Raw genomic sequence first — 17,776 nt, 5'->3', positions numbered from 1 at the left:
TGACAAATGAAAGAAGAGGTTTGAGGGGTTAATGATGAGAGACCATTGAGCTTAAATGAGCATCAAACTTTCTTTTTTCTTTTTCAGTGGGCTTTTCTTTTTGCATCTTTTTCCTGGTTTCATGGCACAATGTTTATAATTGAATATATTTTAATAAAAGAAAGATATTTTATAATTTTGTATGGTTGTTTATGAGATTGTGTTATCCACATGAAATTAAAAAATATAACTATGCCCATTTTGGAAAGTAAATATGAATCCTTTGTAAGTTAACCGTTTAGGCACAAGAGTATTAGTTCTTTTAGGTGTAAGCTCATTTCTGATGAGAAATTCGCCAGAATTTTGAGGTATAATCTTCGCCACGATATTAGTGACTTATTTGTTCGTGCTTCCACAAGTTTTCTGTAGATAGAGAGATTAAGGGAGTAATACAGAAGATTGGTTGGTTCTGCAATCCGAGCTTTTCGATTCGCTCTCCTAATTTTATTATTATTATTATTATTATTATTATTATTTTACTTTCCCTTCCTCAATCCCCTAGACTCAAAAACTTGGTGGTAGTTGGTGTTCATTTTCCTCCCACGAGGACGAGGCTCCATGGGTAGAGATGGGAGACATTTTGTCCCAATCATCTTAATTAATTGTAAATATAGCAATAGCATTTTGAATTTTAAAATATAGCAACAAAAAAAAGTCCAACTCAAATTCACTTAGTTTCTCTCTCACGCTGTCTCAACCCCACATGTAAGTGATAGACATCTATCCTAATTTACATATATTAATAAATTAGTCCATCAATTAAAAAAAAATCTAAATAGGCTTGTGAAATTTTAATAAAGAAAATTTCAATTTGCCACGTATTGGCACCTATTAAAATTTTGCTATTTTGAATTTATTTTTATTTTGTGGATACGATAAAATTATATATCGTAATTACAAAATGAAACTAAAGAGCCAAAGCAACCCTAATTGACATATAAATGGTGAGTTCAATCTTCCGTCCCCATATTGTAAATAAAATAAAATAAAAAGTGGAACTAAGAAAAGAATCAAACACAATCAACTCAATTTATTTTCCGCAACAAAAATGTCAAACAAAATGATATGATTTTGTGAATCAATTGCATATCAAGCAATATTGTTGATGGTAAATACCAAAGAAAATCTACTTTAATCACATATTATAACTATGTCGGCAAGAAAATAAGATAGGAAAAATAAGTTGCACTTAATTACACTTCACAAGGAAGAATGGTGAAACACAGAAATACTTTACTCAAATGTGTGCCAAAATAAAACCTACAGAAAATCTTTGGCAAAAAAACCATTTTTCACTCCTAAACTTGTCTAAGTTGTATCAATTTTCGAGGCAGTTTCGTTAAGTTAAACTTTTAACTTAGATGTGTGTGGCAATTTTTAACCTCTATTCAATTTTCGCTAATTTACCTACTAATTTTAACAAAAAAAAAAAAAACTAATTTAATGAACATGCATAAAATTAAGTTTGATTTTAATGGAAAAAAATCAACCATAAAATAAATCCACCAAACTTACAAATAAAATATATATATAAAAATAAAAGACGTTTTCATCCGAATCCTATCAATTTCATGTTATTCATTAGAATACTTTTTCAACAATTTTTCAATTAAAAATCTATTAGAGGGTAAAATTTGTGATGAGGTGAAATTTACAATATTTATCCAAATAACTTCCAATCTAGTGAAATTGAACATCTAGGATGAAAATTGATATAAGTAGGCCATTTTTTTTTTTTTTTTGGTTAAAATTGACATCTTTCCGAAATCTTCTTGTCTTAGTAAAAAACTTTACAAATAATACTCTTCTACTTTGGTTGTGCGTAAATATTATTCCTACATATTTTGTTTCGAAATCACGAAAACTTTTGTATTTTAGAAACGTCTTAGAAAGAATATTTGCATGGCTCAAAATGTAGAGATGTATTTTGTAATTGATGATTAGTTTTCAATATGCCACGTTAAAATAAAATCTGTTGGTAATAATGAAAAAGTTTACTCAATGGGAAAATGTTGAATTTGTTAAGACATAAGAAATTATGATTTCAAAAAATTATGCAAGGAGAAATTAAGCTGATCATGATTTCAAGTAAAGGGAGGACTTTTCTAGTTAAATCCATAGATTAATTTTAAACTACTACATAGTCTTTCAATTGACACAATATCATTTATTGGACCAAATACGGTAACGTCGTCTTTTTTTTTTTTTTTCCCCCAAATGCTAGGTGTATTGCAAGGATTAATCTCGCAGCTTACTATCAAAGCACAGAAGAAAAAAAAAAGACACTGCTGCTGAAATTGCACCTTCAAAACGTCACTGTCGTGCACTACCTAGACCTAAGAAATTAGAAACTCTCGTAATACGATAACAATCCTCTCTACCAACTTACTTTCTAAAACATTTGAAAGTATATAGATTTAAATAAAATAGAGAAAACTACCGGTCCTTCATTTCAAAATGTAATAATTTTACCCCAATGCTCCATTTGGCCTTAATTTGAATGAAATGATTTCAAATTCCTAATTACATTTCGAAAGCCAACATTTTTTGTTAGGGTAAATTTCCAAGTGTTGTCAATTTTCAATTAATATCCTACCAAATTCGACCTATTTTGGATGGAAATTTTTTTGGAACAGAACTGGATTTCAAATTCTATTTTTCTAATTCCAACCCAACACAAGAAATGATTTTAAAAGCAATCTGATTTCAAAATCGTTTTCAGTCGGTCTCTATGTTCCAAAGAGTCATACTTTTACTCCTAATTTTCCTAATTTTTAAGTTTAGTTTCCATTTGGTCCTTGACTACCTGCAGGTCAGTCGCTTGCCACCCATTTCGGCCACCGGCTAGCAGCCGTCCCCTTCTCCTAGCAACCATCAACTAAAAGCTTCAACTTACAAGAAGCACAGAATAGTTTCAAACTATAATGCCATCTAACAAATTCTAGATACTAGATAGTATGGAAAACCAGGCTCAAGAACCTGTGGATTTTTCCAAAATCATTTATGATAGTTTTTCTTTTCATCCTTCAGAACAGGGGGCCTTTCTTTTTTCTGTTAAGATGTTATGCAGTTAGCTAGATTTAGCAGTGTTCCTATCAGAGCATTTCCAATGTTTGTTTCTACAGCTTCCAATATCATATAAAATGCATCACTTCACTATGTAAACATAGTCACAGATTACAAATTCAGAAAATCCATCTCCAATAATATAAGCTTTCAAGGATGAAACCCAAAAGGCAAATTTTGTTTAAGTAACTATTTTGATTAAGATAAACACATATACATATATATTGATTTGAAACATGACATCAAGCACAAAAATTTACAACAAGTAGAATGATCAACAAGAGCCAAGTCCATAATTCAAAACAAAATAGTTGCGAGGTAGAAGGATCAGTCATTCACTTTTTCCCAACAGATACCTGCAATACCTTTCTCTCCAGTGCAGCGGGACAGATAGGAAACCATTGATCTTCTGAACATTAGTGAACAAAATATGTACAAGTTTTACAATGGCACGCCCGTCCAAGTCCGGTATTTGTTTAAGCTGGTCAAGCACTTCTTTCCTTCGTGCAGCCTCCCGTTTGTACTTCTCCTCCGGCCACGCTGCAATCTTCTCAAGCTGAATCGTTTGAAAACGCATTGCTGTTTGGAGCATCTCTATCATTTCCGATGAATAGGAACTTCGTTTCCTCTTCCTTCCTATTGATGCCGTTCCTAAAGCACTGAGCTTACTTGTAGGCGTCTCCAGCGAGTCCTCCTCAAATGTGCTCCCTTTTAAGCTCTCTACAAGTCCTCCTCAGAAGTGCTCCCTGTGGCGCCGAGTATCGATGGGTCTGAGATGAAACAGGGGATTAATAGCTATGTTTTTCATATGTACAGATTCAAAGATGAAACAGGGGATTAAGAGCTATTTGTTCATATAAAAAGATTCAAAGATGCAACAGGGGATTCAATTAAGAGCTATTTCGTTCATATAAAAAGATTCAAAGATGCAACAGGGGATTAGATTAAGAGCCATTTTGTTCATATATAAATATTCAAAGATGAAACGGGGGATTCGATTAAGAATTATTTTGTTCATATATAAAGATTCAAAGATGAAACAGAGGATCCAATTAAGAGCTCAGCCAGAAGAAGCAAAAAGAATGAGGTAGCAGCTCTTTTAGATCAAACCCATCATTCAAATCCTTCAGCCTCATTGATTAAACAAGCAGTAACAATGAGTATGAAAAGAACTAACAATAACATACTTCATTACAGATAGAAACCCAGAAATTTCCTTCAACTATCCGAACTTTCAGAAGAACACCCAAAAGGGAAATCAACAAAAGGAACATGAAATTGCAGCCCCATTTGCCACATTTTAAGAAATCGAAGATGAAAAGGAGGAAGAAGAAGGCACTGGCCATGGTCCATGGATCCTGCTAGGGTTTTCGAGGAAGCACGAAGCTGAAATTTCTGCAGTGTCGAGGCGATCGGGAAGAGGTTTCTGGAGGAAGGTGGGGGTTTGATGAGGAGTAATTAGGGTTGGTGAGAGCGGTAAAACCCGCCATTTTTTTGGAGGTTCGAGATTTCAGAAGCATTTACGGAAGGCGAAAGCAATCAATCGGCGCGGAAAAGGAAAACGTAATTGCAGTAACAGTAACACATCAAACCTGAGACTGAGAGTGATTTGACGAAAATTTGCCGTCTGCTACTCTGCTTCGCCTCTTTTCCTCCACGTCACCATTAAATTTGAAATTTTTTTTTTTTTTTTTAGTACCGTTCACCATTAAATTTGAAGTTTGGTTTATTTACTTATTTAGTAACTATTATCAACAATTGAGAGATGAAACATTAATTTGATTTTTTTTTTTTTTATTGCAGTATAACATTGTGAATTTGAACCAATCACATTTTGATCCAGTTGAGTTGTAGTCAAATTGAGATCTTTGAACTTTACATTTTTATATATTATGGTATCAAAAAATTGATAAAATTGTAAAATAATATTAAATAAAAATCAATGATACACAATATGAATAAGAATTTTAACTTGCTTACTCGTGGAATACTTATCTATTAATTTAAATATTTTATAAATTCGTGATATTTTATGTTTTTCTAAAAACATTCATTGATATCGATATTTTATTTATATTTTATAAAATTAGGATGTCAACATTTTTGTTGAAATTTAAACTTTTAGTTGTACTAATAAAATTTGTCGAAGTTACGAATGTTATGAGAGGTTTAGTAGATAGAGAGTGTAACAAAAACTTTTATAATGATGGAGATTAAATTGAAATTAACTTCAAAATCTCACGTTGGGCCATCCATAATAGTGGAGTCAAAAGATATCTAAGGTATCTCAATAATACTAAGAAAAATAGTCATTTAACAAATGGTAGATCATGATAACATAATTGGCATCTATCTCTAATTAGAGGTTGTGAGTTTGAAACCCACCGTATTAAAGAAAATGATATGAAATTATCAAATCCTAATATTTTAGCGGATTTTAATTGGTAACTAAAACAAGTAAGCTTTTTAATAACTATTTTATTTCTAGTTTTCTGTTTTTGAAAATTAGATTTGTTTGCGGTGTACTTTTATCTTTCTTTCAAATTCTAACTTGTATATTGAGAACATTTTAAAAAGTAGGGAAGCAAAATAAAGAATAGAAGATGAAAGTAGTATTTACCAACATAATTTTCAAAAACAAAATAGTCATAAAAAATACCCTAAATATTAACTATTGAAATTATGTAATTAGTTTCTAAAGTTTTTATTAATAGCTCTCTATAACAAAGTTATTTTAAGATTATCAAGCAATTTTGAAAAAGAATTTTGCTAAAAAGGAGAATTTGCTCAATCCCACATCGGAGGATTACAAAGCAATGAGGCCCATATATAAAAAGGTCCAAGCTCGAAGAATCGTGATCGGTTAAAGGAGAGATGGTTGGCATCTCCCCTGACAGGTCGGGAACAGTCTTCTGGCTTCCCTGTTAAAACATCGGTTAAGGCTACCTACTTCTATGAAGAAAATCTATAACCCAATTTTTTTAATTAATTTTAAATCTTTTTGTTTTTTTAATTTAATTTATAAATACTTTTGTTTTTTGAATTTTTCGTTAACCCGAATTTTTGCCCTTTTCAAAAAATTTTATTTTGGTAAATTTCTTCTTCTCTTTTTTTTTTTGGATAATTGCAGTGTATAGCAAAATATTTTATATATTTTAAAAAATGTCATCAACTTTTCAAAATTTTAAATATAGTAAAATATTTGAATTTTTATTTTCGAAATTTTTATTATTTCAATTTTACCCTTATAATATCTAATATATATGATGTATATCTATATCTGATATAAATTGGATGTATGAATTGATATCTAATATACATATGATGTATATCATACATCAAATCTATATCTGTAATATATCTGATGTAAATTTATATACGATATACATCAAATCTATATCTAATGTACATCCGATATAATTCTGATATACTTCCGACATACATTCGATGTATCCCTAATATACAGTATCAGATATATCATGATATACATTATCAGATATACCACTGATATACATCAAATGTACGTATTATACATATATATATATATCTGATGTACTTCTAATTTATGATATACTAAATATATTTCCAACTATGTACCAAATATATTTGCAACTGATATACTAAATATAAAGTATATCAAATGTTTAATTCTTAGTGGTATATCAGCTATTTAAATTATAGTTTATCATTTCAATTTGTTAATTAAAATACTAATATTATCAATAATGTTGATTACATATCACTACTATTTATTCAATATTAATATTAATTATATACTAAATATATGGGATATCAACGGTTTAAATTTATAAAGTATATCAAAATTTTAACTTGTCTTTTTGAACGTGCATGATCCACAAAAAACTTGTATATAATAACTTTATATATCAAAAATAAAAAATAAAAATTTTGTACCATAGTTTCCATCTGAAAAAAATATTGGATATAATAGTATGATATCAAAACACATATATCATAGTTATATTAGTAGATATAATAGTTATATCAGAGATATATAAGTTGTAAATTAAAAGTATATTAAGTATATATAGTGTTATATTAGTGGTAAATCATATAATTATATAAGAAGTTATATCAGTAGATACCATAGTTATATCAGTGGGTATATCAATGGTAAATTAGAGACATGTCAAATATATATCACATATATATGTATTGTATTAGCGTGGTAAATTAATGGTTATCATACGTATATCAGTGGTAAGACATGTTAGAAGTTGAGTAGATATCATAGTTATATCATAAATAAATCAATTGTATATCATTATTATATTAGTGGTATATCAGAAATATATATCAGTGGTCAGATATATTACAGATATATATCATATATATTAAATGGTGAATTTGTAATTTTACAACTGGACCTCCGTTTCTTCTGAAAGAAATGTTATTTGAAAAAACTAAATGTGGTTGTTATTTTGCCTATTCTACTAAAATTTTTTGTCATATTTGCAAGTGCCCCTATTCTTTTTTCATTTTTTTTAATGAATTTTGTGAAATTATTGCCAATACCAAATCAGTCTATCAAACAAGGTACGCTTTGTCCCCATGGTAGATCCAAGATTTAATGTCAGTAATGCAAAAATATCAAATTTTTATAAAAAAAAAACTTGTATATATTAACCACAAAATATCAATTTTAAGCATCAATTTAGGGAGGCGTCTGTCAATTTGTACCTTGGATAATTTGCGATTTTCACCTTAAATTTTTTAATAATTTAAAAAAATTTGAAAACCATAAGATATAGTTTAAAAATTTTGTTTTTATTTTTGAAATTTGGCTAAAGATTCAAATGTGTTAGGTATTGAAAAACAACGTGACACACATGGTTCAATAAGAGAGCTGATTACTAAACACGTTTAACTTTGAAGTTCTTACGATTGAGTTACCAAACAAAGGAAGATACACTACTTGTTAATATAGGTAGTAACTATTCATTCTTTTGAGTCTTTTCTTAACCATGTTTTCATGGTTTTTGGATCCCTCTCATTCGGAAGTGAAATCAGTTCATTTATGTATCTGTTTATGCAAGGATATGCACAACAGTGTGTTCCCGATTGTAGCTCGAACTCGGCCTCCGGACCGACCTGAACACTTGGGCGGACCTGCACAAAAAGGTGAGCACTCCGACGATCAAGTCAGTATAGGTCGGATTCCAAATTTAGTTCGAGGCCAGAAATCGTCGTACCTGATCGGGGAGTGAGGTCCTCTACTTATGGGTGGTAGTCCCCTAATCTCGCGACGGTTACATTCGGTAATCTCGGACCGTCGGTTACACCCGGTATCTCGGGACCGACGGTTACGCCCATAATCACGCCGCAGACAGTTGCTCACATCAGCCCCTACCGAGCTCCCCGGTAGGTCAGACCTGGGCCAGGTTCACCTCGGCCCTCATACTTAGCATTTGTCGACGTTAGTGGCGGCCATCTCGGCTATCCGAGCTGGGCATGACTCATGAGCAATCTTGGAACACCAATAGGGGTCCTCCACGCGTCCAGGGTATTCCCTTCCCCAAACAGTATCTATCATCTCTACTCGGGCATTACAAGGTATGAAGCCTCATACCTATTTTTCCAATAGCAACTCGACATTACTTTATAGCTTGGTTATCTTTTGATCTGAGCCGAGCTATATCACATCACCACCATTAATCGTTCACCAACTTAGTCTCGTATAATGCATTGAGAATCACGTAATGGCCGAAAGTGACTAGTAGGTGGGACCCTTTACCTTGCGCCTATAAATAGTTAAATTCACTCCCTATTCAAGTTTTTTCTCATATACCTCCCTTATAGGTTGGTTAATCCAGTTTGGAGGTTAGAATTATGCATCTAAGTAATAAAATTGTAAAAAAACAAGCATAATTTTTATAAACAAATTGATTAATCACAACCAATATTTTTCAAGAATTCATAAACTTTTATTAACAAATTTTAACATTTTATTACATAATTATTTAACTGAGAATTTTTAATACGTAAGTATAACATCAATAATTAAAAAAAAATTACACGTTTTTATAGAATTTTCATTTTTTTAAAAAGAAAACTATTTGAATTTGAAAGAGTTGTAAGTATAGCCATAGGATTACAAGACACAATCAATTCGTGAACAACCTTAACAAATTTAAAAATATAAAGTGGTTTTTTAATGTAATAATAAAAACACAAAGGGAAAATGATAGAAGAGAGAATCCAAAATAGACCAAACAAAGCCATGCCTTCCAATGGATTCCTTCTTTTTCATGCTGAGACAAAGATAAACTTGTAACAACAAAGATGAGAGAGAGACATCTCTAACGTTTTTGTTTCTTGAAAAAATTAACGGTCCATTTTCTGCCACACTTTCCTCCCATTCAACAACTCTTTGGTCAACATGAACTAAGTTCAGTGGTAATTGACACTATCTATGACTAAGAGATCATGATTTCAAATTCCTACCTCCACTTGTTGTACTCAAAAAAATAAGTAAAAACCTCCATAACCTCTCAACGTTTTTTTTATTTGTATTAAATATTTCTATTAGGGATGAAAATTGTGTTAATGCAATAAAATTGATCACTTTTTTTAAAAAAATGTTAAAAGTATAGGGATTAAAATGAACTAAAGTGAAAGATAAATGCATTAAAAATGAAACATGGAAAGTTAGGGACAATAACAAAATAATTAAATGTTATAGGGACACTACCAAAATAGTTAAAAAGTGTAAGGACCAAAATAAGTATTTAAATATAATTAAAAAAATATTTTAAATCTTATTATCATTTTCGTCGAGTTGATCATTTGATATATCAAACTAGGTAAGCAAAGGACTAAAAATAGTAGAATTCAAAATTCAAGAAGATAATTGAAATTTATGAAAAGAATATAAATTAAGTAGAGAAAAAAATACATTAAACTAAATTTATAATTTAATAAAAAATTATTAACCACACGTCAATGTCAAAGTAAGACCCACACCGACCTCAATTTTTCTTTATATTTAACATCATTTATTAATAACAACGGTCACGAAGAACCAACCAATTAAGGTAATTATCTCCGATTAAAACGTCGTGAATTCAAATTTATATTCAATATGGTGTTGTATTAAAAAAAATCACCAAGAAACGAGTAAATTAAAGCATAGAAACAAAATTGGACCCTTTTAAAATGTCAAATTGGTAAAGACACAAAAATATAGAAAGTAAATTATGATATTATATTCTAAACTAAAATTTGCTTCAAAAGTGAGTCACCCAACACAAATACATACGAGTTAATTCGAGCATAATTTAGTATATAAATACTTATTACTTTCTATAAGATTTAAGTTCGATATCCCACCTGCATATGTTGAAAAAAAAGAAAACACACACACCCACCCACGTAAAGTTACTACGAAAAGAACAATACTTAAATGTTTATTAGTCTAACATCCATTTTTTACCACCAATAAAATTTTGACAGCTCTTTAATCTCATGCGAGTCGAACCTAAAATTTAGGTCAAAAGTGAGTCTCTCTAACATAAATACACACTGATTAATTCAAGCATAATTTAGAACATTAATACTTGTTACTTTCCGTAAGATTGTAAGTTTCATATCCCACCCGCCTAAAGCTACTATCAAAAGAACAATACTTGAAGGTTTATTAGTCAATGCCCATTTTTTTACCACCAATAAAATTTTGACCGTTTGTTAATCTCTTGAAAAATAGAAAAAATATCTCATTCATGCATTTCTCTCTCTTAATTGTCAAAAATTGAATGATGGTTAATAAAAGATAGGTATTGAATAGTAACCAATAAAAATTTACATCTTCTTAATTTTTGAAAAATAACAAATAATATATTTTTTTTCTACCTTACTCTCTTCTCCCTGTCAAAAGTTCAATGGTAGTCAATGATAGATCTCTTCTCCCTGTCAAAAGTTCAATGGTAGTCAATGATAGATAAGTAATAAGAATAAGTAGATGAATATTTTTCTTATCAAAATCAACCAAACAATACGTAGAAACAAATAGTAGTATCATTAATTTAATCCATAGTAACTGACATCTATCTCTAATCAAAAAATGATGAATTCAAATTTTTCGCTTTATTTATCCATTACGAGAAAAAATAAAAATGAAAATACAAATAGTGGCTTTCTCAAGCAGCCCACTTTGTATCTTTTCAGCCCTAAGAAATATTTTATCCCAAAATTGGGCTGTCTTAGAAGAAGGTGACAGGGGAGGGGAGGTTAAAATAATAGGAAAAGGACATGGTTTCACATTTCCCCAAATCAAATGAAGGATTTGTTTGTCTTTAGACAACACATTTTTTGTATTTGGAAACCAAGTTAAAAGACTTTCCTTGGTATCGATATCAATGCACAAACTTCTAGCTTTTTACTTCTTCCAAAGTCAACCAAAATTACCCTTCTTCTTTTCATCAAACCTAAAAAAAAATATTATAAGGGTGGCATAACTTGTTTTCATGTTTACAAACTTGCCAGTAATATTATTTATATATTACATTTTACATCATTATAAGGTATTTATGTGATAAAAGTGTATCGATGTAAAGTAAAATAATAGTTATTAATTAGCAATGAAAAGAGTAGTTCATGTCTATTAAAAATCCTTATTAAATCACTTATTTTTTCAATGGGATTCCTATCGTGTCCCTCAAAATCGTGGCTCTTTTTGTTCATCAATCTTGATCGGATCCAATTTTTTGACTAGATGCTCGTTGTTCATCAAAGTATATCGTTAATAAAGTAGATAATTGATATATTTATCACTAATATACAATTTTTTTTAATATCAATTCAGTTTAAGTACATCACTACCACACAAGTTCTTAAATTTGTATTATTTTTTAAATAAATTTTATAATGCGAAAAATTTGTAATTATTTATGTCAAATGTGCTATTATTGGAAAATCATTCCTTTTTTTAATTTTTCTTTACCACCAATCTTTTAAAATTGCCGCCAAATTTCTTTGATGTTCCTGTGGATGAAGTTTTTGGTTAATTTTCAAGTTTAAAAACTTAATCTTAATTCTACTTACAACATAATACAAGTGGATTGGACATCTATTACCATCTCAAAAGTATATATTCATCTTTATCATCACAATTGTTAAAAAGAAAAAAACATGAATCTATGTCGAAAAGAACATGTATATTATATTTAATTATATCAATATTTTCCTACTCAACTATACATTTTGTAGGAGAATATGTGAAGTTAAATTACCTGTCTTAGTCTCCATGCTTTAACTATAATTTTAATTTTTAAACCTTATTGGATGACTATATCATTAACAAGGATTAATGAAAATCCAACGTGACAAATAATATGTAGACATGACTAATATATTCCGTGATATGATATTTTACTTTAATTTAAAATATTATTTTCATTGAAAAGTAGAATCAGTCTAAAGCTAGTCATATATAAGTTTTTATATTTTTGAGTGTCTGAACCAACTTACGCACACCATTACTAATTTTGCGGAATAACTGTCTAACCACAACACATAGTAATTAATCTATATAGTAGGTGACTATCATGAAGTTTGAACTCATTTTCTCTTAATTTATAATAATTTTTTTGGACAAATAAATCACCCATAGTGATTTAAATTTAAAGTTGATCAAATTTTTAAGGCAAACTATTAATATGTATTGAATTATTGTGACGTGTAGAATTGCCCTCACATCACATATTATTTGTTATCCTTCCCCTTACCATACAACACATTATATTCAAAGGATAGAGACGACCACCAAACTTTTAAAAATCCACAAATTTATTTAGATCAAACGGTCTAATTAACCCAGATTTCTCTGTGCTGTTCTTTGATTCTTTTTCCAAAATCTTATTTTTTTTTTCACATGATTGATCTATTTGTTGTTATCTGTCATTCTGGCACCATTTATTTCCTCCCATTTTCTTCAACCTAATATTTTAATTCCCCCCCTCCCCTCTCTCTCTCCCTCCATTCACATTTCTTCTTCAAATGGGACTTTCAAGCTTCTAAAAACTCATCCATGGCCTCTCTCTCCGCCCCATTTCCGCCGCCGCCGCCGGAGCTCCAATCGGAGGTAGGTTTCAATCTAGATAGCGAAGTAAGTCCAAGCATTCTCCTGGCCCTCATCATCCTCGCCATCGTCTTCTTCTTCTCCGGCCTCCTCCACCTCCTCCTCCGATTCTTCCTCAACCCCCAACCCAGAACAGAGCCCGAAGATACCGGCAGCGGTGGCGGCGGCGGCGCGTCGGCCTTCCAAGGCCAGCTCCAGCAGCTCTTCCACCTCCACGACGCCGGCGTCGACCAATCCTTCATCGACACCCTCCCGGTGTTCCTCTACAAGGCCATAATCGGCCTCAAATTGGACCCATTTGATTGCTCTGTTTGCCTCTGCGAATTCCAGCCCCACGACAAGCTCCGATTGCTCACCAAATGCAGCCACGCCTTCCACATGGACTGCATCGACACTTGGCTTTTGACCCATTCCACTTGCCCTCTCTGCAGGGCCAGCTTGATCTCTGATTTTGCCGCCATTAATGGCGGCTTCTCGTCCCCAATTGTTGGGGTTCTCGAATCTGCCAACACCAGCGCCAGAGAGATTGGGGGGGCCGAGAGGGAAATTCCCGCCGGTTCCTTTCTGGGTTTTCTTGGGGATGGCTCCAATTTTGCCGAATTTAAAGGCGATGAAGCTCCGGCGGCGGCGGCGGCAGAGAAGGTGGTGCCGATTAAATTGGGGAAATTTAGAAATTTGGAGAGTAACAATGGAGAGAGTAGTAGTAATGGGAATGTGGGATCGAGGAGGTGTTTTTCGATGGGATCGTTTGGGTATGTAATGGATGAGACGTCGTCGCTGCGGGTTCCGATCAGGACGCCGGCGGCGAGGAAGCCGGCGAGGAAGAAGCAGAATCTGCCATTAACGCCGGGAAACAGAGCGGCGATGTCGGAGTGCGATTGCGAGTCGAGGCGAGAGTTTAATTTCACGGAATCGAATCGGAGGAGCGAGAGTTTCGGCCATGGGAGCTTGCGGAAGAAGGAGGAGAAGGGCGCCGGAGCTTCGGTGACGGAGTTGTCGAGGAGGGCGTTTTCTTTCCATTTTCCGGGGAATTGGAACCGACCCAGATCGGAAAATGGGGTGGAAATGATGATGGATGAAGAAAATCAGAATCGGAGGAACAGTTTGGAAATTGTGGGGAATCGGCCGTCGTTCGTGAGGAGGACGATGCTGTGGCTGATGGGGAGAAATAGTAGAATTGTTCATTCTTCTTTCACACCCAATGATGTTTCTGATTCTTCATTTTCTCTGTGATTCATTGGGTTGTTTTTTTTCAAGCAACTTTAATGGCGGATTGAGTGAGTGGAAATATGTGCAGAGTTTGTTTGTGGATTATGAAATTTTTGGGTATCAAACAAATAAAAAAGTTACCTTTTCTATGGAGCAATTTATTTGAATCCATGGGTGTTGACTGTTGGAGAGGGATACTTTTTTAATTCCTTGCTGGTGGCTTTCATAAATCATAAGCCAATTTTGGATCGTTTTTAATAGTAATTTTTATTCCTTTTGCAAATTGAAGTGATAATTTTGGTAACCTAGGTCCGCAATGGTAACCACATATTAAATATCTGTGGCCATATAGATATGTCTGTCTATTTTCATGTATCCATAGATTCAACTTCAACATGAAAGATTAACTTCTCATCTTTTTGAAGATTTGTGGTTAAACTATGAACCTTTTGTATTAGACAAACTATTTTTGTAGTGTACGTTTTATTTTTCTAGAAATATTCATGTTATTTAGTTTTTTTTTAGGTACAACAAAACAAAAGAGGAAGAATTTGGACTCATGATGTCAATTACCGCTTAGCTAGTTCATATCGACACATTATTTAGTTGGCTTCACATATTTGTTGGTTGAGATGGAGCATCTTTTTACAAATTTTATTTTTTTGCTGAGTTTGAACATTTTTCATATAGTTTTTATGATTTTATTTTGAGTTTTTATCGGATGATTTTTTTTTCTTCACATGATCTATGGACAGGTTCATGAACAAATTTTCTTATTTGGTTTTAAAGAGTTATTACGAAAATTTATACACAGTAAAGTGTTTTCTTAATACAAAACAGAAAAATGTGAATAGCCAACATTAACATAACTCAAACAGTTAAAATATATCTGGATCTTGGAGATCCGTGATATATATATATATATATTTTCTTTTATAAGGTAATATTTTGAACTTTGAATTGAGAACTGAGAATATATAAATCCAGCTCTATTAATGGTCCATTGGCAAAACGAAAATGCAAAGCAATAATATAATAGGAAGGGTAGCTGTTGCATTAATTTCTTTTCTCCTCAGGCATTAATGTGGTGATGTTTCAAAGTGACAATTGGAGAACAGTTGGAATGGCCTATAATTCTGGTTTTATTAGTCCCACCAAACTTTTCTACAACACAATAAATAACAAAAGTCCCCATTTTGCCAAATTTTACTTCATAATTCTTACATCATTTTGACCCCCATCATAGTTGAAATAGTTAAACATTTTTAAGTTATTTTCACTCATTTGTCTGTGTAATATTCTTTAAATTTTTATCATATAAATTTGCATCAAAATATTAAATTTTCATCGATATGTCGACATTTTCATCAATATTTTCATATGTACATGAATTCAACATTGATGTAAGAGGTGTATCAATATTTCCACTGTGCATTAAAAAATCGACAAAATATTAGAAAATATCAATATAATATTATTAATATGTACGTAATATTAATAACAAGAATCCTGCACTTATTTAAAAATGATAAAATATTAATTATTTAAATCTTTGGTTTGTATAATAGTAGTGACTATTTAACACGACATAACTTTTTTAGAGTAGACATACATATGTATTTTTTTAGTACAACATGTAGGGGTGAAATTTCGAACCCACGACTGTATGAATTGAAATATGTACTTTAATCAGTTGAACTATTCAGGTTGGTGAGTAGAGATATGTGGTAGATGCGACAAAGTTTTCTTTACCTGGTTGAAACTCTTTTGTATGCGCATCCAAATATAATTATCTAATTATTTCTAGGGTTTTTCAATCTCAGTTTATACCTTCTTCAACTTCCATTTTCATTTTTCTTAAATCAATAAATTAGTTCAGCCTCAATTAATTAGTCGCTTACCGCCCTAACTATCATTCATCTTATTTTATTTCTAGATGAGATGTACAAAATTTTAAATATAAAAATTAATTAGATTCATAAACTTGGGCCAGTGACAAATTGTTCTAGCCAAGTTAAAATTTCCATCTAAAAAAAGTAAAAAAATCTCGAATTATTCTTTATTTTTTCTTTCTAACACAATCTCCTTGGTAAAGAAAGTCTCAAATATGCCAAAGCGAACATAACTCAGTAATAATTGATATATACCTCCAACCAAGAGGTTGTGAGTTCGAATCCCACCACGATGTGATGTACTAAAAAAAGAAAGTCTCCGATATGTAATGAAGGGAAATTCTTTGTAACTTTTTGAGAAAAGCCTATGTAACCATTTTCTTTCATGGAACAATAATTTATGATTTATATATAAAAGTTTATGAGTGTTATTGTTAATAATTGCCGGATCATATAGTTTTGTGTGTGCAATTTACCTTATTTTTATTAACTAAGTGGTTGGATGTGTTTGAAAATGACGACAACAACAATTGATGAGTACAAAATTCAAAACTCCACAAAGTCTTAATAATGGTCAATTTTAAAGGTATACGTGTGTGGAAAATAACTTTGAGATGGAGATAGGAAAAAAGTTGGAAGGGGATAGAATTATTTTCTCAAAAGGCACATTTGGAGAGAATCACATCATAACCATAACCATATAGTGAGACTTATAAATGCATGAAATTAAATGTGTTATGGGGGCGAAGCGCATATAATGCAAACTAATAGGGAAAATGAATAAATTATAGGGAGTTTATTAAATCAACTTTACCACATTCGAACACTACTCGAATCTGCCCACCTAAACTTAGTTTAACGGGTTAAGGCACATTTCGGTGAGTTCGAATCTTTACCTCCACGTAAAAATACAAATAAAATCTAAAAATAAAATGTAATATATTCAAATTGACAGTGTGTCATTAACCATCCTTACATAAGAGAGCAAAATTTTATAATTTTTAGTTAGACAAACCTAATTATAAAGTCGAGTATGGCCATGGAATAGCAAATGAATGGGCATAAAAGATATACCTCATGTACATATATGAAAGCACATGGAATTTTAATTAGTTTATGCAACTTCCTATTCACTTTCATATGCAAGCGTATGATTACTCTTCGCCACTTTGGATATGTATACATAGATACATAATCTATTATATTTTAAGATGATGTACAATGGAAGGGGCAAGTTATTGGCCCTCCCACCCCCTTGAGTCAAGATGGGATACTAAATCTTTATATTGGTGAGTGTCCAAGCTAGCTTACGTGCACCTTGACTAATTCTATATGACAGTCACCTCAACTAGGATATTCACTCATCTTAGGACTTAATTCCTATATGTTTTTCGACACTAATTTCAACTTCTGAATCTCGATTAATTGAATCCACCGCTCCTAGTATTATTTCAAGACGTTCAGTATATAAGCC

The 17,776-nt window shown here is 31.7% G+C and overlaps 1 protein-coding gene, 1 long non-coding RNA gene and 1 other non-coding gene across 3 annotated transcripts; 2 read left to right on the top strand and 1 right to left on the bottom strand.

Annotated features, from left to right (window-relative positions):
• Positions 1-3,173: 3,173 nt before the first annotated feature.
• LOC148209912 (uncharacterized) lies at positions 3,174-4,691 on the bottom strand. Its single transcript, XR_015792981.1, has 2 exons — positions 4,449-4,691; positions 3,174-3,875 (listed from the first exon to the last, which is right to left on the bottom strand). It is a non-coding gene; the product is annotated as an uncharacterized LOC148209912 (long non-coding RNA).
• Positions 4,692-5,960: 1,269 nt separating this feature from the next.
• Positions 5,961-6,088, top strand: LOC148209911 (U6atac minor spliceosomal RNA). Its single transcript, XR_015793345.1, has one exon. It is a non-coding gene; the product is annotated as a U6atac minor spliceosomal RNA (small nuclear RNA).
• A 6,883-nt stretch (positions 6,089-12,971) lies between these two features.
• Positions 12,972-14,567, top strand: LOC111020880 (RING/U-box superfamily protein). Its single transcript, XM_022297673.2, has one exon. It carries the CDS (start codon positions 13,151-13,153, stop codon positions 14,432-14,434), a length of 1,284 nt encoding a protein of 427 aa, XP_022153365.2. The 5' UTR covers positions 12,972-13,150; the 3' UTR covers positions 14,435-14,567.
• The last annotated feature ends 3,209 nt before the right edge of the window (positions 14,568-17,776 follow it).

The sequence above is a fragment of the Momordica charantia genome (genome assembly GCF_013281855.1).
Source record: "Momordica charantia cultivar OHB3-1 chromosome 8 unlocalized genomic scaffold, Mcharantia_2.0 BLBB01000008.1, whole genome shotgun sequence".
Lineage (NCBI taxonomy): Eukaryota > Viridiplantae > Streptophyta > Magnoliopsida > Cucurbitales > Cucurbitaceae > Momordica > Momordica charantia.
This window is presented reverse-complemented; position numbering and strand designations above follow the sequence as displayed.

What these genes read in the sequence shown, in the direction of transcription:
- LOC111020880 (XM_022297673.2), top strand. Translation starts at nt 13,151, where the DNA reads ATGGCCTCTCTCTCCGCCCCATTTCCGCCGCCGCCGCCGGAGCTCCAA.